General features: G+C 37.3%; 1 protein-coding gene across 9 annotated transcripts in view; it reads left to right on the top strand.

Moving 5' to 3' along the window:
• The window catches only part of ARSK (arylsulfatase family member K), a 46,268-nt gene extending 21,003 nt beyond the window's left edge, over nucleotides 1-25,265 (top strand). For 8 of the 9 annotated variants that reach the window (XM_045848361.1, XM_045848360.1, XM_045848369.1 and 5 more), the window contains 5 exons: nucleotides 8,043-8,325; nucleotides 10,684-10,855; nucleotides 14,935-15,159; nucleotides 19,752-19,976; nucleotides 24,660-25,265. In XM_045848361.1, the coding sequence (XP_045704317.1) occupies nucleotides 8,043-8,325; nucleotides 10,684-10,855; nucleotides 14,935-15,159; nucleotides 19,752-19,976; nucleotides 24,660-24,988 (1,234 nt within the window). In that variant the 3' untranslated portion in view covers nucleotides 24,989-25,265. The remainder of the gene's footprint in view (nucleotides 1-8,042; nucleotides 8,326-10,683; nucleotides 10,856-14,934; nucleotides 15,160-19,751; nucleotides 19,977-24,659) is intronic. The other variant, XM_045848365.1, reaches the window with a different exon arrangement.
• The last annotated feature ends 661 nt before the right edge of the window (nucleotides 25,266-25,926 follow it).

Genomic DNA, 25,926 nt, shown 5'->3' with positions numbered 1-25,926 from the left:
TCCTAGCTAAAAGTTTAAAACCTAAAATACAGTTTTTTTTCATCTTACCACCATTGTAATTATGTACATTCCCAATTCTTAGAGCTTTATGTTTTTCTGAAGCCAGTTCACAATAGGCAATTTTTAATCCTCTCAAATGAAAAAATACAGAGGCCTGCTTCCAAAGTGAGAGGATTGCTATAGAAAAACACTCTGAAGCTAGAGCCTCTTGGAAAACAGCAAAGGGAAGCAAAACACAAGCTGCGAACCCCACTCTTCCTCTCCCGCTGCCGGCTTGCAGACCAGCAGCTCACCGGCTTTTTAACTGGAGCCAGAGTGACCCTGAGGAGAGAACTCAGGAACAGCAACCATGGAGCCCTCCCTCAGTCCCCCAGAATTCTGCATCCTAACAAATAAGTCTGTGCTTACCTAGCCATATCCACTATTATTTTATAGTCTAATATTATCTATGCCTCTAGGTCAATTTTCCACATGGAATAAGATTTGATTTTATTCTTTTCCTTACAATGGAGAAAGACATCCATTCCTTTGGTTATTTTAGAAGCTTTTTTAGAACCTCCCTGCCTACCCATGCTCACATGCCTTATTATTTTTATTGATGTTCAGTATCTAGAACAGCTTGCATAATTCTGTATGCATCCTTAGCATGATATTTTATGGTAGTGGAAGAGCCTGCTGATGGTTTGGTTGTGTTTCATTATTCCAGAATTCTTCACTTGCGATGACCAGCAAATTCTCGGCTGAAGCAGCCGCTGGGGCTGTCTTCGGATGGCTACCTCCCGTACCTCCTCCATCCGTGTCCTGTGCACAGGGGTTAGCTCTGAGCCTACCGCCTCGTTCCAGTCTTGGCTTTTTTCCCCATTTAATTACCAAAGTTTAATGCAGTATGTTTAGTTGCCCACAGTGGAGTTTATCTCCTCCTTTTGCCAGTGTTAGCCATTTGAGGATTTGGAAGATTATCTCAATCTACAAGAGCAGAGCCTGAAACTATCCAATAACATGGAGATTTAAGTTGTTCAATTTAATTAACTTTAGCAATAGCCAGGTATGACCTAACTGAAGAGACTTATGGTTCAAAAGAGGTTAAAAAGAAGTCTAAATAACTACATTACAGGGCAAAATGTGGTGAGTTCTGTTTAAAGGAAGAAGCGATCACATAGTTGTGTTTTTTTTTTTAAAGGATGGGAGGAAAGGCTGTAAGGCACTGTATTTAACCTATTCTAAGATGCACAACTTTTCACAATTTAACATGTCTGAAATTGCAATGCATCTTACAATTGATGGAAATTCCCTTATGTATTGCCAGCTACTATAATTTCACCCCGAATAAAGGAAACTTGTTGGAATTAATACAATTAATCAAAGGGAAAACATACATATACTGAGCATTTATATAATGTATATTGAAAAATGATGTTCCAATCTGAATTTGCCAGAGTTGGAATGATTCATTCAGCTAAAATACACTTTTTGTGAATGATCACATATGTAAGGAAGATGGACAACAGCATTCAAGTCCTTTAAAAAATGGTATTGTGTGTTTCTCACAACTTTGAGAGAAGAGTGCTTTATGGGAATGGGTATGGATTCCTTTTTATCTTAGAGAATTTGTTAGGCTGATAATATTTACACGGGCCTTATTCAATATTGTAAATTTCCATTGAGAGACTTACCTGAGACAGGTTACCAGTTATAATCCCATCAATAATGATGATTTGTGTGTGTGCAAGCATGCAGGAGAGAGGAAGAAAAATAGATATGGGTCTCCCCACAATATGAGATAATTATCTTTGGAATCTTAGGATGCTGAAGGCTTAAGTGTAGCTCCCTAATTCATTTTGAAAGAAAACTTATCATCAGTTTTAACGTGTGACATTTTTTCAGATGAGATTGTTACTATGTAAATTAGCCCTGGGCCACCTGTGGAGTCAGTATCCAGGGCTACAGCAGTAGGATTGGCACCCTGGCACAGAGAACCCACACAGCAATGGCACACATGCAAATTTATACAGTAATTAATAATGCATTAGATAGTTGTGTTTTCTGCTTTTATTAGGAGGCGAGTGTGGTGTTAAAGAGAAATGAATCAAACTGCTGACTTTTGGGCAGTGCATTTAGCCATCACCTTATTTTCTGGAACTGAACCAAAGTAGAATAATTCTCCTATTTATGGGCTACTACAGAAACTGTTGATAATTCTGTCTAAAAATTGAAGGGTTTTGCTCTGGCTGGTGTGGCCCAGTGGATTGAGTGCCAGCCTGTGAACCAGAGGGTCGCTGGTTCAATTCCCAGTCAGGGCACATTCCTGGGTTGCAGGCCAGGTCCCTAGTTCAGGGCATACAAGAGGCAACTACACACTGATGTTTCTCTCCCTCTTTTTCTCCCTCCCTTTGCCTTTCTCTAAAATTAAATAAATAAAATCTTTAAAAAAAATACATAGCTTTTAAAGTAAATTAATTAAAATCAGGGGTTTTTTCATTAAAGAATTCTTACACTGTTATGTAGAGCAGTGTATATCAAACTTCAATATGCATAAAAATCACCTTGGCAATGTTAAACACCCTTTCTCATTCAGTACATCTGGGATGGGGTCTGAGACTGCTTTTGTAACAAGTTCCCAGGTGGTGCTGACGTTGCTGTCCATGGGTCACTATTGGGAGGAGCAGGGGTAGAAAGAACTGGACCTCAGTTCAGTACTTCCTCAGGAAGAAGTAGGACAAGGTAATTATCTTAGGAATCTTAGTGAGGAACTGTGAATGCCTTTATCAGCAACATGGTTATTTTGTGTGTCCCTTGGCAAAGAGAAGCCAGCCCCTCTTACATTTCTGACAAGAGTTGAAGTAGTCTTGGACCATGTAGGAGGGGTATTTAGGCAAAATGACACATTGAAGCCTCTCTAAGTTTACAGAGAACAATCTCCTTTGAAATAGGTATACTGCACATCTGAGCACCTACCTGAAGCTAAATTAGAGTGGTCTCCTCCACCGTATACTCACGAAAGAAAGAGAATGGAAAAAGCAAATAACATTTTACTATTATTATGATAATCGTTTTGACCACAAGGGTCATCTGAAAGCTTCTTGTAGTCCTTGCAAAGGTCCCTGGGTCACACTTGAAGAAATGTTAGCATACAGGGAACTACACATTGTATTTTCATGTCTATTGTAAGTTACAATAAATTTATAATTACAGGAGCCAATGAATCATTATCTAAACTACAATAGTTCCTTCCCATTAGTAAAGCCCTTTTTAATTGTCCTGATTGAAACCATACTCTTGATATTTTAGACAGAGCACATAGAAATGGAAAGAAATTTGTTCAAAATACCCACGTTGAGCAGGTAATTAGAATGTTTATATTTGGAGGAAGTTACAGCAATTAATGGTGGGGTGGGACAGTGCTGAGAGCACTTAATGCAACAAGCCAAAGAAGTAGATGGAAGGACAATACCAAAAGATACTGTTTCCTTGTGCAGCAGTTTGGCCTAGTTAAAAAAGGGCTGGAGACACTGGTTGTTTAGTAAAGAGCATTGTAATTTTAAAAGTTATCTCTCTGCTATAGTAATTATAATAGATTACAAAGTTGCACATTTACATTCTTTTTCCCCATTTTCCTCCTTTGTGTTGTACTGACCAGGAGGAAGCCGGGACTAGAAAAACAGACTATGAGCTGAGAATCACAGCTCCTGTAGCAGCCTGCCGCTCACACTGTGTTTACTGTTCTCTTCTGCTGCTGCTGTACAATAGCCCAGGAGTCTTGGGATTGCCCAGGAGCAGTGAGAATAGAACAGTGAACACTGATGATAATTATTAATATTCTTGAATACCTAAAACATGCTAAGTAATTTTAAGTTATAGAAAAGTAAAATTGTACTTTATACTTAGGCACAATGCCTGTACATGAGTCAACTAACCAAAGTGTTACCCTCTTAATCAGCTGCATACTCAAGACTTCTGGGAGAGCCAAAAAGAAGAAAAATGGAAAATTATGAGAAAGGAACTATTACCTTCAACCTTAGTCTTGTCCTTGCTGCCCTAATAATGTTGAAATCATTTCTTGTGACTCTACTTGTGTACCAGCAGTCACAGGAATCATGCCAAAGGCACACATGAGCAGGAACTAACAAAGGACCCACTAATACAGGAGAGTAAATCACATGTTATTTAGAAGGAGGGCAAAAACAAAGCTAAATTTGAAATTAGTCATAATGATAACACTAGGTCAAAATGAACTTGATTTGAGCCTTTTACTTCTAAGGGGATCAATCCAGGTTTAAATAGATCTCAAGAAGAGAGTTTTTTTAACTCTTCTGCCCATTTTAAGGGCAGAAGGAATAATCCTACCAGAAAAGCTAAATGGAATCACACTTATTCATTGCTGAGGCAAAAGATACAGTAATCTGAGTTTGGTACAGCCATCTTTCAAGGCTTAGTCATGTTGAGATTCTGCACCCAATTCTAATGTGTATGTGGCAGGGAAGGCAGGTTTCCACACACCAACAAGTACTCTCTGAAAACCAGCTGGATGTCCTACAATTCAACTAAATTCTGACACTGTCTACCTGGAGATAGCATCAGATTCCACAAGGTAAGAGCTCAGTCCCACAAGGCTGTCCCCACCCCTCCACTTCAAATGCCAGTCCCAAATACATTTGTCACCTGTGCTTCTGACAGACTGGCTGTAGATGAGAGCTTCCTACCACCTTCTGCTTGGGTTCTATTCATTTGCCAGAGCAGCTTACAGAACTCAGAAAAACCTTTTACTTACTAGATGACTGGGTTCTCATATAAGGGCACAACTCAGAAACAGCCAAATGGGGATTCCATGCATCTCTGAGCTCAAGTCACTCTCCCAGCCACTCCTTGTGTTCACCAACCAGGAAGCGCACCGAGCCCTCCCTATTGGAGGTGTGGGCAGCTATGGAAGCTTCACTGCACAGGCAAGTTTGATTAACTCAGTGGCCATTGGTGATTAAACTCTACCTCCTCTCCCCTCCCTTAAAGCAAAGTAGGGGGTAAGGGGTTAAAAGTTTCAACACTTCAATCACATGGTTGCTTCAACCAGCCTTCAAGTAACTTCAAGTAACTTCAGAGTAACAAAAGTTGCCTTTGTTGCTCTCATCACTCAGGAAATTACAAGGGTTTTAGGAGCTGGAAACAGGACTAAGGCCAAATATGCAGGTGTGGGCAAAAGTAGGTTTACAGTTGAGAGTACCCAAAACCCGATTGATTCTTGCATTATTTATTGTCTTCTGAATTTTCCATATGAACTGTAAACCTACTTTTGCCCATCCCTGTATATTTCTTATTATAAATCACAGTTTCACACCTGGCAACTAGTTAAGTTATATTATACACTTGCTTGAATTTTCTTGCTTCCTGCAATAATTTCTCAGCCATATTTTCTAATGTAACACCCCTTGGTTGAAAAGAAAGCACTTTCGTTTCTATACATCTGTGTGAATCTATCTCACTGTCCTCTTTCTTCGTAACATCCTTGAGCTCCAGCACAAGTACTGCTGGTGCAATAACCCCTAACATCCCGCTCCCCTGCCCTGACCCCAATAATGGTCACAGACAGATTTCAGCAATGGTCTAAGACTGAGAAACTAATGCTATATTGTTTTGACAGTTATAAATTGTGTAAAACTTACTATTTTAGGACTTTCCATATGCTAGATAGAATTCATTAAAATCTGTTAGATGTAATTCCACCAAAATTCTACTTCCCATTATATTTATCAAAATATACTGAATATTTACTACCAAAATTATATTTTTATTGTGGTTGCTTAAATTTCTTTACCTATCTTCAGAAGGCAGATAAAAGTTATATTTTAGCTCACCTATGGGCCGCCAGTCATTTTAGGTGCTTTGAAATTTCCCTTATACGGAGTATTATGTTTTAATGTAAAATATTGGTTTTTTTACACTGGTATTGGAATTTTTTAATCCCTTTCTTAATCGATAGGCTACTTCACAGGTGCTCACCTCAACCAACTTATAAAAACAAGTGTGGGAGAACAGGCCGCACACTAAACCTGTCAGCTCAGGGGAGACCTGCGTGGTGGCCTCGAAAACTCGAGACCGAAAGTAACCACAGAGGATGGTCTGAAAGGAAAACCTTAACTAGAAGCAGTTCATGGAGGGTAGTCATGTTCTAGGCCAGTATTTTTCTCTAACAAATGTCCATCTTTATCTTAATTGAGGCTGCCCCTTGTCTTTGTGCATCAATGATAACATACCTTTGGAATATCAAGGTAACTTCCCATTTTCCAAAACTCGTGGTTACATCCACCAGAGCTAAGACCACAAGTTCCCTCACTGTTATTGGTATCGTGTTAATTGTTGATTGTTACCTATCCTTTATCCACCTATGGGATAAGGCACTACCCACCCTGATAAGATATTCCTTTTGCATGAATTGTTATCTTGTCTAATATAAGTAAAAACAGTAACGTGGCAATTATGTTATAATAATTTGATTAAGTAATTTTGGAAAGCTTGTAAATGTCAGGTTGAGTATTAAGGGTTTTATATGCATTGTATCTCATATTTTTATTGGGAATAAATTATAAATTGTTCTTATGAGAAAGATATAGCTAAAAACAGTTTGAAACACAAAACTCCACTAGCAAAACTAGTTTGCTAGACACTAAATAATTTTTAAAGGTCATGCATTATAAATGTCAAAGCCAGAATTTATTCTAGATCTCACTGACTGCAGAGCACAATGACCAAATTATTAAATTACATTTTCTTTTACCTATATAAAAGAAGTGTCTATCATTTTACATTTTATCCAATCCCAGAGCTCCCTCTTTGCTTTCTCCCACCCCCTCTATCCCATCACCAGTGGATTTCATGTAACCCCCTTATGTCTCCTCCTTTGATTATAATGTATAAAATAAGGTGCTAAACTTCCATTTTCCAGAGCATTTCTCAGTTCTTTGAGATTCTGTAAGTGTCGTCAGTTTGGCTCACATAAACTCACAAAAATTCTCTACAGGTCTGAATGTCTCTTACATTGACACAAGCTTCTTAGAAATGTCTACGACTGCTTCATAAACAATTATGGCAGCTGAATATACTTATTCATGGACTGAGAAAAGGTAGTAGTAAGCACTGCTATTCAACTTACCAAATAGATAAGGATTTAGAAGAATTGAATTGATTGAATCATTTAACTGTTACAGCAGCTAATAATATATATATACATATCTAGTTTATAATGGATAAAAAATTTGTACCACTGTTAGCTTAGACAGCTTAGATCATAGCTTAAACTGTTCTTATAATAAGGAAGATATAGCTAGAAACAATTTGAAACACAAAACTCCATAGACACTTAAGGTACACACTGGAGGTAGGATTTTTAAATATAAATATTTAGTGTCAGGAGAAAATGATGGTGGCTTTGGTTAGAAATACTATCTCTTCTTTTAATGGAAAAAAAAGAAAAACAAAATGCTAGGAAATTCAGAAGTACTAGGAGTCAAAAACATCCCTTTTTATTTTACTAAACATCTTGTTATAAGAAAGAATAACCTTTCTAGACCATCTTCATTTTAAAGAACACACAAGTGAATGTTTTATTTCTGTTATTTTTTTCCTCATTTTTGAATTTGCAATGCTCAGTAACTTTCTTAAATGAGATCTAGTTCTATTAGTCTGAACACTTACATGACTGAGTCTAAAAATTGTTTTCCGTGTCCAATCTCAGAAAAAAGTTCACAGCAAATATCAAGTGTAACATTTGCTCTAAGCTTTTTGCAGATATTTACATCTGATTAAGAAAGATTTCTTTTACTCTTACCTTGCAATAGTTTCCCTATGAACAGGTATTATATCTCCTTTATTTTGTTAATAAGGTAAAATATATTGATTCAATTTCAAATGTTAAGCCATATTTTCCTTTCTAGAATAAATACTTTGTCAAGTTTTAAAAAAATAAAAATCATTTTCCATATTGCTTACATTTATGCTTAGTTTTTAAAACTTTTTAAATACCTTAGGGTACAACTGTCTTCTTGCCTCTACAGCAATCGTGTGGAAGCATGGACAAGAGATGTTGCTTTTTTACTCCGACAAGAAGGCAGACCTATGGTTAACCTTATCCCTAAAAAGACTAAAGTAAGAGTAATGGAAGAGGACTGGAAGACTACAGACAGAGCAGTGAACTGGTTAAGAAAAGCAGCAACTAATCACACTCAACCATTTGTTCTGTATTTGGGATTAAATTTACCACACCCTTATCCTTCACCATCTTCAGGAGAAAATTTTGGATCTTCAACATTTCAAACATCTCATTATTGGCTTAAAAAAGTAGGTATACCATGTGTGCTCAAAACTAGAAGTTAACATTTTATCTGTATGTTCTGGTATTTACTCAGTTTCTTTTATTATCACTTTTAAAGAAAAATTTGAATATTGTATATTCTCATTAAATCAAATTGACCAGTAACTGGTTGACAAAAGCTGAAGGGGCGATTTACAAAAATAAAATGTGTTAACACTTAGAAACCTACTTCTGAATTGAATACATTTGCATATAATATGTCTATTAAAAGAGAAACTGAAAGACATTCTCTAAGGAGTGAAGATAGGGTTCACTTTGCACAGTTCAGGGTTGTAAAGATGACCACGTGGGCCGAACCTGCACGGGGAGATCTTAATAATTGATTGGGAGAATGACCGTTTTTCTAGGATTCTTAAAATGTTTGTCAAAACATTTAAATCTCCCTTATGTGGGGCTGTAAATGTGTAAGGAAATGAAAACCAGTAAAACTAGTATTTATTTAAAGCACTGTAACAAAACACTAGAAACACTGAGAATTAAAGTGTTTTTGCTTGTTGTAAGAAAAAAATAATCAAGAGTACTTTGAACAGTGCTTGTGTTCTCATTGTGTAATGTGGCGTGGAGCAAGCCTCTTCTCTGTGTCTGGGCATATTGTCATATTCCTTTCTAAATATGGATTACCTTCCAGCATTTTGCCCTTCACACTTTCAATGTTGTGATATAGTCCTGAGAGTGCCTCTCATGTGAAGATCTTTGCCCCCGTCACCTCCTCTAGGACATGTTCACCCTTTCTTTCCAGTGACCGTCCTCATATCGATGAGCGATGAGCGATGAGCGTGCGTGTCTCCACTAAGTTCCTCCAGCTGCATATCTCGCTGCGTCAGCATTCCCGTGTCAGCTGTTCCTTCTGCAACTCCAGTCAGTGTTTGATTCAGATTTCACTCCAGCGATACCACTTTTCATCGCTTTATTCTACATTCCTCCCTGTTAACCAGCTCCCTGTTGTGATGACCCATTTTTATGCAGTGTCACATGGACTTGCCACTGGGACACAGAGGGGCAGCACAACCACACACCCTGCTGTCTGTGTGTGTGCTGAATCACGGATGTACAGTGACCAGTCAGGACAGACTTGGGAAGAAATGGCCTGATTAGTCACTGATACACTTCTTTCATTCCCGAGTGATTTGTAGACTAAAGAACAAGCAGCATATGGATATGAAAGCTTGTACTTTATACGATGACTCAGTTAACACACCTTGTTAACTAAAATCTGAACCCTGTTGTTGGGAGACTCGTGTTACCTGACCAAATGGTGATAACTGAAATCTGTGCATATCTGAACCACCCGCAGGAAGGCTGCCTGTGTTTTGAAATATATTATCTTAAATCAAATTTAACGTACTTCAAAAACTCGAATCAGGCCCTGGCTGGGTGGCTGAGTTGGTTGGAGTGTCATCCTGTACACCAGAAATGTTGATCCCCGGTCAGGGCTCATACCCAGGTTGCAGGTTCAATCCCCAGTCAGGCACGTACGAGAGGCAACAAATCAATGTTTCTCTTTCTTTCTCCCTTCCTCTCTCTCTAAAATCAGTAAATGTATCCTCAGGTGAGGATTTAGAAAAAAAATCTAGTCAGAAACACTTTAGTGCACCCTATTTTAAAGGAAGTATTGTCAAAGTTTCAAATACATCATTGTCTTTTCAAAAAGTTCTAACTGATTCCATATCTAAAAGTTCATTTGGAGTTAATATTAGCCTAATGAAATGATTCAAATAACCTTTAAGTAAGTAGATACTTGAAATTTTTAAAAATTATTTTATTGTTGTTTGAGTACAGTTGTAATCTAATCAACAAAACAAACAAGCAAGCAAGATACTTGAATTTTTTTAAGTTACATGACTAAAAGGTATGTATGACTTAAATCTTGTCTTGTTTTCACCAAAACTGTAAGCACTTCTATATGAAAAAGTTGTTTTTGTTTTTTAACAAACAATTGGCTATCTCACTAGATACCGTCATTTTGGCTAGTGAATTATTAGAAAAAAGGAGTCTGTATTCCTAGGTTGATGATTCAGAAACTGGAGTTGATCACACAACTATTTAAAGTGCTCAGACCCTTCTTCTGAACTAGATACTGTCTAATACAGCTCATGTTATTTTCACTGACATGTATAATTTTAAAAATTTTCACAACTGTTTCACTATATGTACAGATATTAATATATAACTCTTGCTACTACTGAGAATATTAAGTTTGTTTTTAATTTATGTATTTGATTATGTACATAATTTATAACCATTCTTTTCCACTATATTTGATAATTAAAGTATATTTGTTGGATGAGAAGAACATCACTACTCTGTTTTTCTCCCCGTTTTAGGTGTCTTATGATGCCATCCGAATCCCAGAGTGGCTGCCTCTGTCAGAGATGCACCCTACAGACTATTACTCTTCGTACACAAAAAACTGCACTGGGAAGTTCACAGAGAAAGAAATTAAGAACATCAGAGCATTTTATTATGCCATGTGTGCTGAGACAGATGCCATGCTTGGTAGGTGATATAGTAATTAGCAATTTCATGAAGAAAAAGTATATTTTCCCAAGAAACAATGATTATGCTGGTTGGTGACTTGTATGAACATCCTGAGATAATTTCTTTTATCAGTTGCTTAGATACTTCAGACTTAGGATTATAAGGTTCTTGACACATACAAAAGTTGAATAATTTGCATTAATAATAGCAGAATAAAGGCCTTTTCTATTTTAATTATTCATAAATTAATAAATGGTTAGATCTGTTCATATACAAAGAAAGGGTAATGGAGCACAAGGTCATCTGCTTGGAACAAATCCCTGTACCAGCTGTAATCAGGAATTAGTACGGGTGTGCCTCTTTATTGCACTTCACAGGTGTTGCATTTTACAGAAATTAAAGGGAAGACCCTCCACCAGCAAAAGAGTACAGCTTTATTGCAGTGGTCTAGAACCGAACCCAAAACATTTCTGAGGTATTCAGTCAAACACAGGTACATGTGTGACAGGTAACTAAGGCAGCTTAGGTTCTAGATTCTCGAATCTGGAAGGTGAGACAGTTTAGTTGTAAACCTTGTGACTTCTCCCAGACTTGTAATACCTACAGAACCAATGCTTCTCCCCAGGCCCTTCAGAGCAAGGCTTAACTAAAGGTGAAGTCAGTTTCCCCATGTATATTCTGGTCCAAAATCATTGTGAATTTCCTTCTCTAATTCAGCTCAAAACCAAATTTGTCTCCCTAAAATGATTGTCAAGAATGTGTTTGGCCTACTGACTTGTAGAGTTGTGGCCGTTTCCACTTCAGGTGGAGGAACCCTAGTTTAAAAAACATACCCATTTTTGTAACATGTTCTTTTCACAAACCATATCATTTATTTTGCTGCACAGTGGAATAGAGCATTTCATTAACAAAGTATGGGTAACACCTTTTCTGTACAAAGTAAACCTTGGTAGAGAACAAGTGAGTGGCTGTTTCTTAAAAAACGTACACTGGGCAAAAATAGAAAAGTATAAAACAGGAAGCAAAACAGCCATATGGATAAATTACTTATAATATACCAAGTATAATATGTATTAAGTCTTAAGGACTTTCCAGCTACTTAATTTAAAATGCAAGTAAGATTTTAAGTTAGTTTCTTTAATCCTTAAATCCACACAAATGTTGAATTGTATTTATGTATTTTCTGATATTAGTGATAGTCACTCATTTGCACTTTGGAAATCTTTTCCATTCATCCATATCCACTAAAGTGAAATAGTATATAATGTTATGCAGGGAGTGTGGGAACACTACTCTTGGAGTCTCTTCAGGAAAAAGTCTCTTCAGGAAGCAGCCCACTTCAAGTTGCCAAGGTTATGAAATACACTGTATCCTTGCTGTTAAATCTCCACTGGTTTGGTCACCAAATATAGTAGTATTTATTACTGTTCACGATGCTCGTTCAAACACATTTAGTGCCACCTAGTGATCAGGCATAATGTCAGGCATTGATAGTATTAAGTTGAATGTTATCAACAAATTATGTATTAATTAAAAACTTTCTGGGCATGCACTCTGCCTCAGGGCCTCATATGCACTGTTCCCTCTGCCCGGGATGCCCTTCTGTTGGGGACCGCCCTGCCTGGTATCAGAAGCTGTAACCCCCACCAAGGCTAAGGCTGAGGGAGTGGCCTTGGACTGGAAACCAGCAAGGAGACAAAAGCTTATCTCCCTGACAGGAGCACTGCTTCTGCTGCTTCATTCATAACTGAACCCCAATGCTTGGTCAGTTAGCCAGTGATGGGTAAGATTCCCCAAGGGGGGAACGATCTAAGACAGGCACGATCACATGGGAGGCCCCCAAGAAAGGACTTTGGAGGCTACAGCAAAAGGGGGTGATGGACCCTCACTCATCGCTGTGAGATAGCCTGAGTCCCCATTGTCTGGGAGAAAATCTCTTTATCCCTTGGCTGCCTTACTTCCCTTGCTCTACCTAAGCCTGAAACAATGACAGGGTGGTGCAGCTCTGTGTTGAAAAGGGAGGGTTCCCTGGGTGATCAGGCCTAAGAAAGAATATGTAAGATCCTGTGAAACCTGCTTTTGTTTAGAATGCTCTCAGTTGAATGATAAGGGTCCAAGGAAGAAGTAAGTTTGTTCTTTAAAGTTTTACAGCTCTTTGACCCTGACTCAAAATAGGCCCTCAGACTTCCTTGTTATCTATTGTTTGATCCTTACTTCCTAGCAATGAGTAATGGGCTTTTACCTGAATTTTTATTCAAATAAAACCAATAAAAAGCCTCTCCGGAAGGGGAACGGCATGCTCCCCATGTGAGGAGTGGCCAAGCAGCACCCTCTAGGAGAGAGGGTGGCCAAGGCACTCCCCATGTGAGGAGTGGCCCTGCTGTTCCTATTCCCCCTAGGACCTGGTTGTCTCTGTGTATGTTTTTAGCATGTTTTGATGAACATCCACAGCCAAGATAGATACTGCTGGCCGGTATCCACCACACCCTTCCCTTTTTTTCCATGGCTGGCTATCATCACTCTTTAGCCATCAGCTCAAATACCACCTCCACAGGAATATCTTCCCAGCCACTCTGAGTGTACCCTCCCCATCATCCTACTTACTCTATACCTTGTTTGCTTACATCATAATCTTTATTTTGTCTATTTACTTGTTTATCATCCATTTCCCTTGAAAAATAGGAGCTTCGTGAGGGCAGGGACATTCAGTCTTACTCAACATTGCATTTTAGGTGCCTAGCTTTGCATCCACAGTGCCTGCCATGTAGTGAGAACTCAGTAAAACATTTACTGGTGATTATAATACATGGTAACCACAGCAGTGCATAAGCTGTAGGTTCTGGGAGGTCAGAATGATTCACTCTGCCTGGAGGAGCAGGGAGCTTCACCGGGGGAAGATGCTTGAGCTGGGGCATAAAGGAAGAAGGGCAATTCACTAAGTGGTTGGTGGGAGAAAAGGCATTTGACATAGAAGGCAAGAAAGTCTAAACTGATAAATATAAGTTCAGGGAATTCTAAGTTGTTAGGATTGTGAAACTTAAAGGTCTGTGGGTATGGAGCTTGGAGAGTAGACAGGGGCTTTGTGTGTCAGGCTAAAGAATTAAACAATGGGAAGCTTCAAAAAAGGTTTAAACTGGGTGTAATGTGATCAGAAATCTTAGAAAGATATCACCAGGTGGCACAAGAAATATTGTGGAAGGGAAGGAGTGCAGGCAAGAAGACCAGTTAGGAAGCAATTTCTGTTGTCCAGTTGAAAATCCTGATGGTCAGAACTCCATCAATAACTCCACAGAGCGCTGGGTCTCATTTCTGATTGGAGCTCTGAGTCATCTGTCACTTTTAGTTTTGTTTTGTTTCATCTTTTAAATAGCACAGCAGCACCCTGTATCCTAGATTGAGGAGATGCCAAAATAGGGGATACTATTCTCTTTGGACAATACAGTGATCTCTTAATTACAATGAGGAAGAAGTTTCAGGACATGAAGGAACAGGGACTGACCGGAGGAATTTTACTGTGCAGGCATTCCCTGTCCAGGAATATGCTAAATCACACTCATATGCTATTTGTACTGCTTCCAGCCCATCTTCAAAGATGGGATTTCCATAACCCTCCGCCACCTTCATGGACAAGATCTGGTGATTGTGGATTTGGGAAAAGTGTGGCAGGGAAGGGGAGTTCTAACCCCTCTTACCACCTCCCATTGGGCAGAAATTATGGGTCAGTGCAATATCAACCCTTTCATTATCTGAGACGTGTAGTACTGATGTCCAGACTTACGTTTTTTTTTTCTTTCAAGTCACTAAAGGGGAAAAAAATTGCCCTGTTCTCCAAAGGAATATAGAAAGCATGCCAGCATGATCTTCAAATAAAAGAAACTATCCTATAAGTATTATATTTTCTCCTTCCTCTCTCTTGTCTGTCAGCTGAGGAAGAGGCACATGAAACTTGGTATTACTTACTTAAGAGCAGTAAATATTACTCAGATGTTAAGAAGCATTCGGACCACCTCTTATAGGATAGAGATGTTATGAACTTATTATGATAGAATAAAACATTAACTAAAAACTAATTAAGATTTACCTTGATTATATTGTAGGTGAAATTATTTTGGCTCTTCACCAGTTAGGCCTTCTTGAGAAAACTGTTGTCATATACACCTCAGACCACGGCGAGCTGGCCATGGAACACCGCCAGTTCTACAAAATGAGCATGTATGAAGCAAGCGCCCATGTCCCACTCTTGATAATGGGGCCAGGGATTCAGGCCAACCTACAAGTATCGAATGTGGTTTCTCTTGTGGATATTTACCCTACTATGCTTGGTAAGTAATGTAATTCTATAAATCTTTATTTGTAATAATGCTGGAGAATGAATAAGCAAAGTAGTCCGGCCCTGCTGACTTCTTTATAACCTTGAGCAACTCCTTTAAGTATGAGGCAAATCCATATCTGAAATATGAAGATAATATTGCTTTGGTTCCCTTGGCCTTCACTTACTTGTAGCCATCACATCAGGACTATGGAGTAAGCCACAGAAGATATTCAGGTTCATAACTTCATAGATATGATATGTACAAGGTCTGTCCAGAAAGTATCCAGACATGTGATATGAAAAATGGAGAAATTCACTGGAGAAAATACAAAATACAAGAAACACTGTACATAGGACAGTGATGCCTCAGTCTCCCTCAAAGTAGGCACCTTGGGACCTCACACAGTTCTTCTAGCATCTCTTCCACTGTTGCGAACTCCTTTGTTGGAATTGTCATCAGCTGCCCCTTTGTATTTTTTTGGATCTCATTGACAATCTGAAATCTCTTCCCTTTCAAAGGTGATTTTAGCTTTAGGAAAAGCCAGAAGTTGCGGGGCGCCAAATCTGGGCTGTAGTGGGGCTGAGTCACCTGGGTGATTTGATGTTTCACCAAAAAACTCTGTATGAGACAAGATGCATGAGCAGGCACGTTGCGATGAAGCTGCCAATCACCAGTTGCCCATAGCTGTGGCCATTTTCTTCGTATTGCATCTCTCAGCTGACAAAGAACATTGTTATTAATCCTTATTAATTGTTTGGTCTGGAGGAGCATACTCATGATGGACAATACCTTCCCAATCAAAAAACACAGTCAACATGGTCTTGATCTTGCTGCAACTTTGCTGCACCATGTTTTGGTGTGGAGACCCAGGCAACTTACATTGGGATGACTAGGCCTTCATTTCTGGATCATAGCTGTAGATCCACCGTTCATCTCTGGTTTTGACCTTCTTGAGGAAATCTGGTTCATTGGTAGTAGTTTGAATCAAGTCATTAGCAACTGCAGCACAATGTTCCTTCTGTTCTGGTAGCAGAAGCCATGGAACAGATTTTGCCATGACATGTTTCATGCCAAGATCCTGTGTCAAAATCTCAGACACAGATCAGCTTCTAGTTCTTGCACTGTCAGTCACCCATTTTTGTTGATTGCATCCCTTACTCGTTCAACATTCTCAGGTGCTCTGCTTGTTGGCAGGCCTTCCAGAACATGAATCACTTTCAACAGATTCTCAACCATCTTTTAAGAGTTTCTTCCGCACTTTTATTTGCACTGCACGCATTGCATCATCCCCAAAAGCTTCCCATGTCATCTGAATTGTTTCTGTGGAGGAATGTTCAAGCTTAACACAAAATTTGATGCAGATTTGTTGCTCTACTCAGTTTGAATGCAATGACCACACAGTACACATGCTCACTCAACAGCATGTACCAGCCCCACTGGCTAGTAGTAAAGTCATCATTGTTCACACATGAGCAATCCAGTCCATACTCCTTGGCTGCCAGGTTACATCGATGTCATACAAACCACTCTTTTTATATTAACAATGGCTGGATTTTTCCCAGACAGACCTTGTATATCATCTGATTCTTCACTTCCCTAAAACGTAAGCATTTCCCTTCTTGATTATTTCATCCACTTTGAAACTACTAATTTTGTACAGTGTTAGCAAAGTCCCTTAATCTGATTCTATGAACATTTCTCCTGAGAATCTTTAGATGGTTCTGAACTATCTGCTTTACTAGTTTCTTAATGTCTATAAGCATAACCATAGGTCTGGAACAGCAACATTTGGATGGTGGTACTTAGAAGTTTTTACTAACATACTGCCATCATCAACACAGAGGGAATTATAGAGAACGGTTAGTTTTTATCTAATTTAGTAGAGTACTTCAAGTACAATATAATTTACATATTATATTTCCACTGCTTTAAAGAGGCGTCAGTTACAAAAAGCACTATCAATCTGTAAATAGATTTTGGTGAAAGAAAAAGATAATACAACATAAGATACATATGTTTAATATATATATTAAAATGTGAAAGAAACAAGTCTCTGAAAAATCAAGAAATAAGAGAATTCTTTTTATCTCCTTCCTTCTGCTACAGAGTCTTTCTCTTCATTTACTTAAAGACTATTCCAAGGTCTTAATTTTTTTTACAGTTCATTTGTATCAGCGTCTTTTCCTTTTCTATTTCATATTACTTCTTGTATATTTGAACACAATTCTTTGTTGTTCTTTTGCCTGATGTATATTTTTAATTTCAGTTTCTTAGTCATCATTTGCTGGTTCTCCTTTATCTCGAAGCAGTTTTAACACTTAGCCATATGTCTGCCCCTTTCCGGCTCCACTAGTCCCTATTACTTTTCCCCATTTCTAGGAGGGAAGGGGAGAACTGGGCAGAGGGGAGCAAAGGGGGAAAATTGGGACAACTATAATAGCATAATTAATAAAATATACTTTAAAACATAAATGTACATGCAACTATGTACATTTGTAACTATTTTAAGTATCTCCCTTATTATCATCTTTATAATCTTATGAATATATGCTTATTTATATCGGCATTTCTTTACAGCTTCCTCCCCTAGTTTTTCCTCATGTACTACTTTCCCCACCCTACCCCATTTCCAGTGAAAAGCCTCCTCAGGATCATCAAATTAGATTAACTTTTTAGCCTTGTTCAGTTTCCTTGAGGTACAATGATTAAGGTTGGGTGATTATTTCTCAGTTTTCCCCCAGTATATTTCATGGTGATATCTGGCACTTTGTCTACAGTATATCCTAATTTGTTCCTAGTCATCCTATCACCTTATATGCTAGTTGATTAATATGCATTGTTTAAATCACTTTTTTAAAAATATTTTTTATATTTGCCCTTGATGTAAATTCTCTATTTTACAATCTTGAGATAAAAAAGTATGCACACTGTTTTTCAAAATATACATATGCATGTATAATTCTGAAATTCCAATATTAGAGAATAAACTATACATGAACAGAAAAATTTATCTCTATCGTTAAAAAGTAGAAACAGTATGAATATATAGTAGTAATAGAGTGGGTAAAAAATAGCCAACTTTATTTTAAAAGATGAAATGATATGTGAAAATGACCCCCATGTATTATTGGAAAGGACACGTAGAGCCCTTTACTCCTGGAGGACTGTCTTGCAGTGCAGTTGGTTTCATCTTGGGCAGTTCCTTTCTCTCGTGTGTTCTCTTCAGTGTCTTTCCGCCTTCTGCTCCCTATTTTTAACCAGTTATCTCTGAAATAGTTCTTTTTAAATTAAATTTATTGGAGTGACTTTAGTTAATAAGATCATATAGGTTTCAAGTGTACATTTCTATGATACCAGATCTGTAGTTCTTTCCTTTTCTTTCTTTCTTGCTTTCTTGCTTTTTCTTTCTTTCTCAAAACACCCTGATTATCATTGGTTGGGAGAAGATTAGTACTTGCAATATGCCCCCTCCAAGGAAATAGAAGATACAAAATTTTTAATTAAGTTATAGTTAAAACAGGTGCCTAAAGAAGACTTACAGAGGTCTTTTTCTATTTTTTTTATTCTCCTTTAATAAACCTGTTTTTCCACAAATACTTATAGTAAAGCTAAATTAATTTTCCCATTCAATTTTAATTTCCAGCAATGCAGATATATTGCTTCTATTTTTCTTTAGAAATATTTAATTATATGTAAAACCATAGAACACTGGAACCAGAAAAGGAGTGGAGAGGGCAACCACAGACCCATTGTGGAGCTCTCCCAAGTACCCAGCCATAATTAATGGTAATTTTGCCATAGAAAAAACATAGTTTGGATTAAAGAAAAATACCTTAAAAGTAATTTTTACATTGTTGCATTATAAATACCTCTTTTAAACAACCTCTTTATAAGTTAGACATTTCTCATCCTATTGTTTATATGTCTATATTTGATGAGGAAAAAAATTATTTTCCCTAAATAGGTATAACATAGGTTTCCAGCATATGTTCTGCAAAACACTAATTCCTCAAGATACGACCTTGAGGTAAAAAAAAAAAGTCCTATCATCAAATAACTCTGGGACACATGGCTTAGTATATACCACCTCTTAAGGTATATGTTATGCATCAGCAGTAAATTTACATCTACAATGAATTTACCTATTTAATTTTAACCATTGTTTGACAACATGTGACAAATCCCTTTCTTATATAGGTCTTATTAATATCTTATGGGACAAATGTGAGAAACAACAGTGATTATTTAATCATTCAGAAATAAAGGACTGAAATATTAATTAACATTTGTTGAGGGTTTCCTGTGTGCCAGGCACTGGTCTCAGAATTTTACATAAATTATCATATTGAAACCTAAAATAAACCTATAAAATACAGGTACCATTACTATTATTCCCCTTTTACATATGAGTAAACTGAGGTTCAAAGTGGTTAATAACATGCACAACCATAGTTAGTAGAGAACACACTTGGATCCAGACAATTTTTTTACAAAATCCGTACATAGTCCCTAGTCTCCATGACCTTTGATGATGTCATTTATGACTGCCCCACAAATGAAAAAATGAGTTATTTTAAAATATTGTATTATTTGTGTTATAGACATTGCTGGAATTCCTCTGCCTCAGAACCTGAGTGGATACTCTTTGTTGCCATTATCATCAGAAATATTTAAGAATGAGAATAAATTTAAAAACCTACATCCACCCTGGATTCTCAGTGAATTTCATGGATGCAATGTGAATGCTTCCACCTACATGCTTCGGACTAACCAGTGGAAGTACATAGCCTACTCTGATGGTGCTTCAGTATTGCCTCAACTTTTTGGTAAATTTGTTTATATATATATATATATTTTTTTTAAGCTTAATCTTTATTGAATTTTTCTTCATTACCATTTAGCCCTCTTACACCCTCTTTCCCTCCACAATCACTACATTGTCGTCCATGTCCATGAGACCTTTTGCCTTTTTGCTCAATCGTTCCACCCCCTAACCTCCCCTCCCCGAACTAGCTTTTATCTACTCTCCATCTATGAATGTCTCTGTTTTGCTTGTTGGTTCAGTTTGTTCATTTAATTCCACATATGACTGAAGTCATACAGTATTTGTCTTTCTCTGACTGGCTTATTTCTCCAAGCATAATATTCTCCAGTTCCATCCATACTGTTGCAAAGGGAAAATTTTCTTCTTTTTTATGGTCAAATAGAATTAATTCCATTGTGTAAATGTCCCATAGTTGTTTTATCCATTTATCTACTGATGGACACTTGGGCTGCTTCCATATCTTGGCAATTGTAAATAATGCTGCAGTGAACATAGGGGTGCTTATGTTTTCTCGAATTAGTGTTTGGGGTACCTTTGGATATACTCCCAGAAGTGGGATCCCTGGGTCAGAAGGCAGATCCATTTCTAATTTTTTGAGGTATCTCTATACTGTTTTCCACAGTGTCTGCATCAATCTGCATTCCCACCAAAAATGCAAAAGGGTTCCCCTTTTCTCCACATCCTCCCCATCATTGTTCTTTGTTGATTTATTGATAGCTGTTCTGACAAGTGTAAGATGGTATCTCATTATAGTTTTAATTTTCATTTCTCTGATGATTAGTGACATTGAGCATCTTTCCATATGTATGTTGACCATCTGTATGTCCTCTTTGGAGAAGTGTCTATTCAGGTCTTTTGCCAATTTTTTAATTGGGTGGTTTGTTTTTTTGGTGTTGAGTTTTATAAGTACCTCATAAATTTTAGATATTAACCCCTTATCAGAAGTATCAGGGAATATGTTCTCCCATTCTTTGGGTTGTCTTTTTATATTGTTGAGGTTTTCCTTTGCTGTGCAAAAACTTTTTAGTTTGATGTAGTCCCATTTGTTTATTTTTTCTTTTGTTTCTCTTGCTTGGGGAGATATATCTGATAAAAAATTTCTACGAGCAATATCTAAGATTTTGTTGCCTATGTTTCCTTCTAGGATTTTTATGGTTACAGGTCTAACATTTAAGTCTTTGGTCCATTTTGAATTTATTCTTGTGCATGGTGTAAGAAGCTGGTCTAGTTTCATTTTGCTGCATGTATCTGTCCAATTTTCCCAACACCATTTATTGAATAAATTATCATTAGCCCATTGTATGTGTTGCTTCCTCTGTAAACAGTAGTTAACTGTAAAAGTGTGGGTTTATTTCTGGGCTCTCTATCCTGTTCCATTGATCTGTGTGTCTGTTTTTATGCCAGTACCAGGCTGTTTTGATTACTATGGCCTTATAGTATAGTTTAACATTAGGTAGCGTGATTCTTCCAACTTCATTCTTCTTCTCAGGATCACTGTTGCTATGCAGGGTCTTTTGTGGTTCCATATAAATATTTAAAATATTTGTTCTAGTTCTATGAAGTATATCATTGGAATCTTGATAGGAATTGCGTTGAATCTATAAATTAGAGTATAGACATTTTAATGTTAACTCTTCCTATCCATAAACACAGTATATGCTTCCATTTATCTTCTTCCATTTCTTTCTTCAGTGTCTTATAATTTTCTGTGTACAGATCTTTTACATCCTTGGTTAGGTTTATTCCTAGGTATTTTATTCTTATTGAAGAAACTGTGAATGGGAGTAGTAAGTGGAAGCTACACTAAGCTCCTCTCAGGACCAATCTGGAATTACAACTAAATTGTAGAGAAATCATCCAGAATAACCAACTGAATACTAGCTGGAGAGAAGCCTTGTAATCAAGGACAGACAGAAGAAACCACTTCACCACAAGACTGGTAGACAGTGTGGAGAAGGCACAAGAGAGCTGACTGGGCTCCCATGGGTGGCAGCTGAAGTTCCAAAGGGATATTTCAGCAGCTGGGTGTTCCCCCTGAGAAGTGTGAGGTCTAAACCCCAAGATGGGTTCCCCAGCCTATAGAACTAGAGCCTGAAAGAAACCCGGATAGCATACAGCTGTGAAAAGCTGTAGGATTTCTGTCTGCCAGAAAGAGATGGCTAGAGATGCAGAGAGCCTCTTAAAGGGCCAATGCACAAAATTTCATTTGTAACCACTTACCCTGGGCTTCAGCAGAGGAAGGGCAGAGTGGAATAAAGATGCTTGAGTAAAGTCTGGAGCTGAAGGCTCCTCCAGAGGTTCCTCCAGAGAACTAGGAAAAACCACCAGGAACCTTGTGCTGAGGCATTCCCCATACTGCAAAGCCATCTTTCTCAGGCAAAGCACTCCTCTCTAAATGGCATCAGCCTGAGGGGAAGCAATAGCCCTGCCTGGAGGAATTACTCTGTCCCACCCTGTGTTGCTTAAGCCAGACTGCTGATTACACATTGATTAGATTAATAATTGAGTAAAATAGTGGCTGATTAGTTTAACATCTAAGGTGGAAAATACAAAGCAGGAGCCAAAATGGGAACAAAGAAATCAACCCCAAATGAAAGAACAAGAGAATTCTCTGGAAAAATTAGATGAAATGGAGGCAAGCAATTTATCAGATAGAGAGTTTAGAGTAATAATTATAAGAATACTCAACAGCATGAAAAAAGATGTAGAAACCATAAAAAAGCACTAGTCAGAAATAAAGAATGCAATATTTGAGACAAATAATACACAGGGAGGAATAAACAGTAGGTTAGATGAAGCAGAGGATAGAATCAGTGTTTTGGAAGACAAGGTAGAAAATAACACCTAGGCAGAGCAGGAGAAAAGAATTTTAAGAAAAATAAGGAGAGCTTAAGAAACATTTTGGACAGCATGAAACGCAGCAACATCCACATCATATGAATGAATACCAGAAGAAGAGAGTGAGCAAGGGTTGAGAACATATTCAAAGAAATAATGACTGAAGACTTGCCTAGTATGGTGAAGGAAAATGTCACACAAGTCCAGGAAGCTTAGAGAGTCCCAGACAAGTCGGAATCAGAGACCTACACCAAGATACATCATAATTAAAATGGCAAGGCTTAAAGACAAAGAATCCTAAAAGCCACAAGAGAAAAGCAGGTATTTACCTACAAGAGAGCATCAATTAGACTAGCATCTGATTACTCAACAGAAACATTTCAAGCCAGAAGAGAGTGGTGTGAAATATTCAAGGTGATGAAAAATCAAAGACCTACAACCAAGGCTACTTTACCCAGCAAGGCTATCATTTAAATTGAAGGAGAAATAAAGAGCTTCCCAAACAAGAAAAAACTGAAGGAGTTTGTTAACACCAAATCTGTACTGCAACAAATGTTAAAGGGCTTGCTTTAAGAAGAAGAAGAAAAAGAGAAGAAAACAAAGGCAGAGGAAAATATTCTAACAACATGGCACTACATACATATCAATAATCACCTTAAATATAAATAGCTTAGATGATCCAAACAAAAGACATAGGGTAGCTGGATGGAATATATATATATATATATATATTTTTTAAGTGTAGTATGATGTGTAATGAGCTGACCTTTTTAAGTGTAGTGCTGCCTAGGAGATACAGTAATTAGCATTAAATAAATCAATACCTGCTGCTTCTCATGCTGAGATAATCTACAAAAGGTTGCCCAAGTGAGGAGCAGCTTCTTTGCAAACCATCCTCTGAATTCCAGAGTAATCATCCTAAAGCTTTTGATCCAGAATGCAATATTCAAATCACTGTCTCTGATCAAGGCATCTTCTAATACTCACGGTTATCTTTGCCAATCAGTAGTCAACAGCCTCTCATGGTACTTTGGTTCCAGCTGTCCTGGAGAATTAACACCTATATCTTATGGACCTGACATTTTACACATATATTTAATGTTGCCTCCAACCCTACAAGATGATATAATAATTCTTATTTTTATAGAGATGACCAGAGGTCAAAGGGATTCAGACACCTGTGCAAGGTTTCATGGTAAGAAGTAGCAGAACTGGGATTTCAACCCTGGTCTGACTCCAAAATCCATCCTCCTTTACCCTATACTAATGTCCTGCTAGTTTCACTATTTTGTGAATTCATTTTAAATCAACATTATTATAATTAAGATTTTACTTATCCCATGCTCCCTTTTTGCACATGAAATATGTGCTAAGCCATCATTAATAGTAACTTATCCCTAAATTTCCTTCCCAGTTACAAATGTCAAAATTACCAACTCAAAATATTCTTTAGTTTGGGGCTATTGATGATATAGGACAATAAAAGCATTACTGGTTTTTTTTTCCCCTGCATGTCAAAGTAAGCAAGGCATCAAAGTCAGGAAGAATTAGGGCTAAGCCAGCTTACTAGTGATAAGAGGTTGACCGTTTCTGCCATCTAAGGATGAATAAGAAAAAAGTGGGACAGAAGATGATGGTAAGAGGAAGATAATTTGAACATACATTTAAAGAGGTGTTTAACTTTTGGTGTATTGTTTTACCATGTAAACTGTCCTTTGTCTTACTATGCTAAGAGGAACTGAAAATAAAAATAAATTCTAATACATTATCTGTCACAGAATAATGACATTCTAAAAAATGTTCTTATAGCAGGTAATTATTTTGACAGGTTTTTTTTCTCTTTCAGATGTTTCCTCAGATCCAGATGAACTAACAAATATTGCTACAAAATTTCCAGAAATTGCATATTCTTTGGACCAGAAGCTTCGTTCCATTATAAACTACCCTGAAGTTTCTGCTTCTGTCCACCAATACAATAAAGAGCAGTTTATCAAGTGGAAACAAAGCTTAGGGCAAAACTACTCAAATGTTATAGCAAATCTTAGGTGGCATCAAGACTGGCTGAAAGAACCTAGGAAATATGAAAGTGCAATTGATCAGTGGCTTAAAACCAATAGTAACCAAAAGAAATATGAAAATGAGAAACTGTTTCAGAACTATATAGAAATACTTTAAAAGATCATGATTAATTATGTATTTTAAGTGTTTGTTTTAATAATTACTGTATTTTTAAAGAATGTACACTATTTTAAAGTAAAAAACAATCATTATAGAATTATATATTTTCGAAAATATTAACATCTTCTTACTAACTTCTAACAACTTCATGGAAGCATTAAAAGAATGGAAGCAAATGGTAGAATATAAAATTATATTCCTCTGAATAATATGGAATGTAGAGTAACTATTATTGATTATTACTTATGAACCATAAAATAGTAATTTGTGAGTATTTGATGGTGTCTGATGAGTTATTTGTATCTGATGGGACATGGACCATTTTTATTTTTTTCGATGCAAGTATCTGATGAGACATAGTCCCTGAATAAGGCTGACTTTAATACTGTTTTTTTAAATAGGTAATATATGTACAAAGTACAAGCTTTGGAAGGTACAAAGGAGTTAACAGTGAGGATAAAGTCTCCCTCCTTTCCCAGTCCCCCAGTCACCCAGTTCCCCTTCTTGGAGGCCACTACTATAACCTATGTATCCTTGTAGAGACAGATCATGCATATGCAAACTCTATATTCTTTACCCCCCCACACACACAAATGGTAGCATACTATACAAGAATGTTCTGTATATTGCTTTCCCCCCCCACTTAACAATAGATACCTTGAACAACAACAAAAAATTTAAAAATAGATACCTAGAAATGACATTGCTGGGGTAAGACCTATATCTAGCAAAATATTACCAAATTATCCCTAAAGAAATTATACCAACTGAAACTCTCATCAGCAATGCAAGCCCTCACACCCTTTGCTAATCTAATAGATTAAAAATATATTATTACTGCCCAGGCCAGGTAGTTCAGTTGGTTAAGCATTGTCCCAATATGCCAAGGCCGCGGGTTTGATCCCCAGACAGGGCACATACAAAAAGCAAGGAAT

This window comes from Phyllostomus hastatus, unplaced genomic scaffold (genome assembly GCF_019186645.2).
Source record: "Phyllostomus hastatus isolate PE091 unplaced genomic scaffold, TTU_PhHast_1.1 phas_contig_58, whole genome shotgun sequence".
Classification (NCBI taxonomy): Eukaryota; Metazoa; Chordata; class Mammalia; order Chiroptera; family Phyllostomidae; genus Phyllostomus; species Phyllostomus hastatus.
The sequence above is the reverse complement of the archived record's forward strand: the minus strand, read 5'-3'. Positions and strand labels throughout refer to the sequence as shown.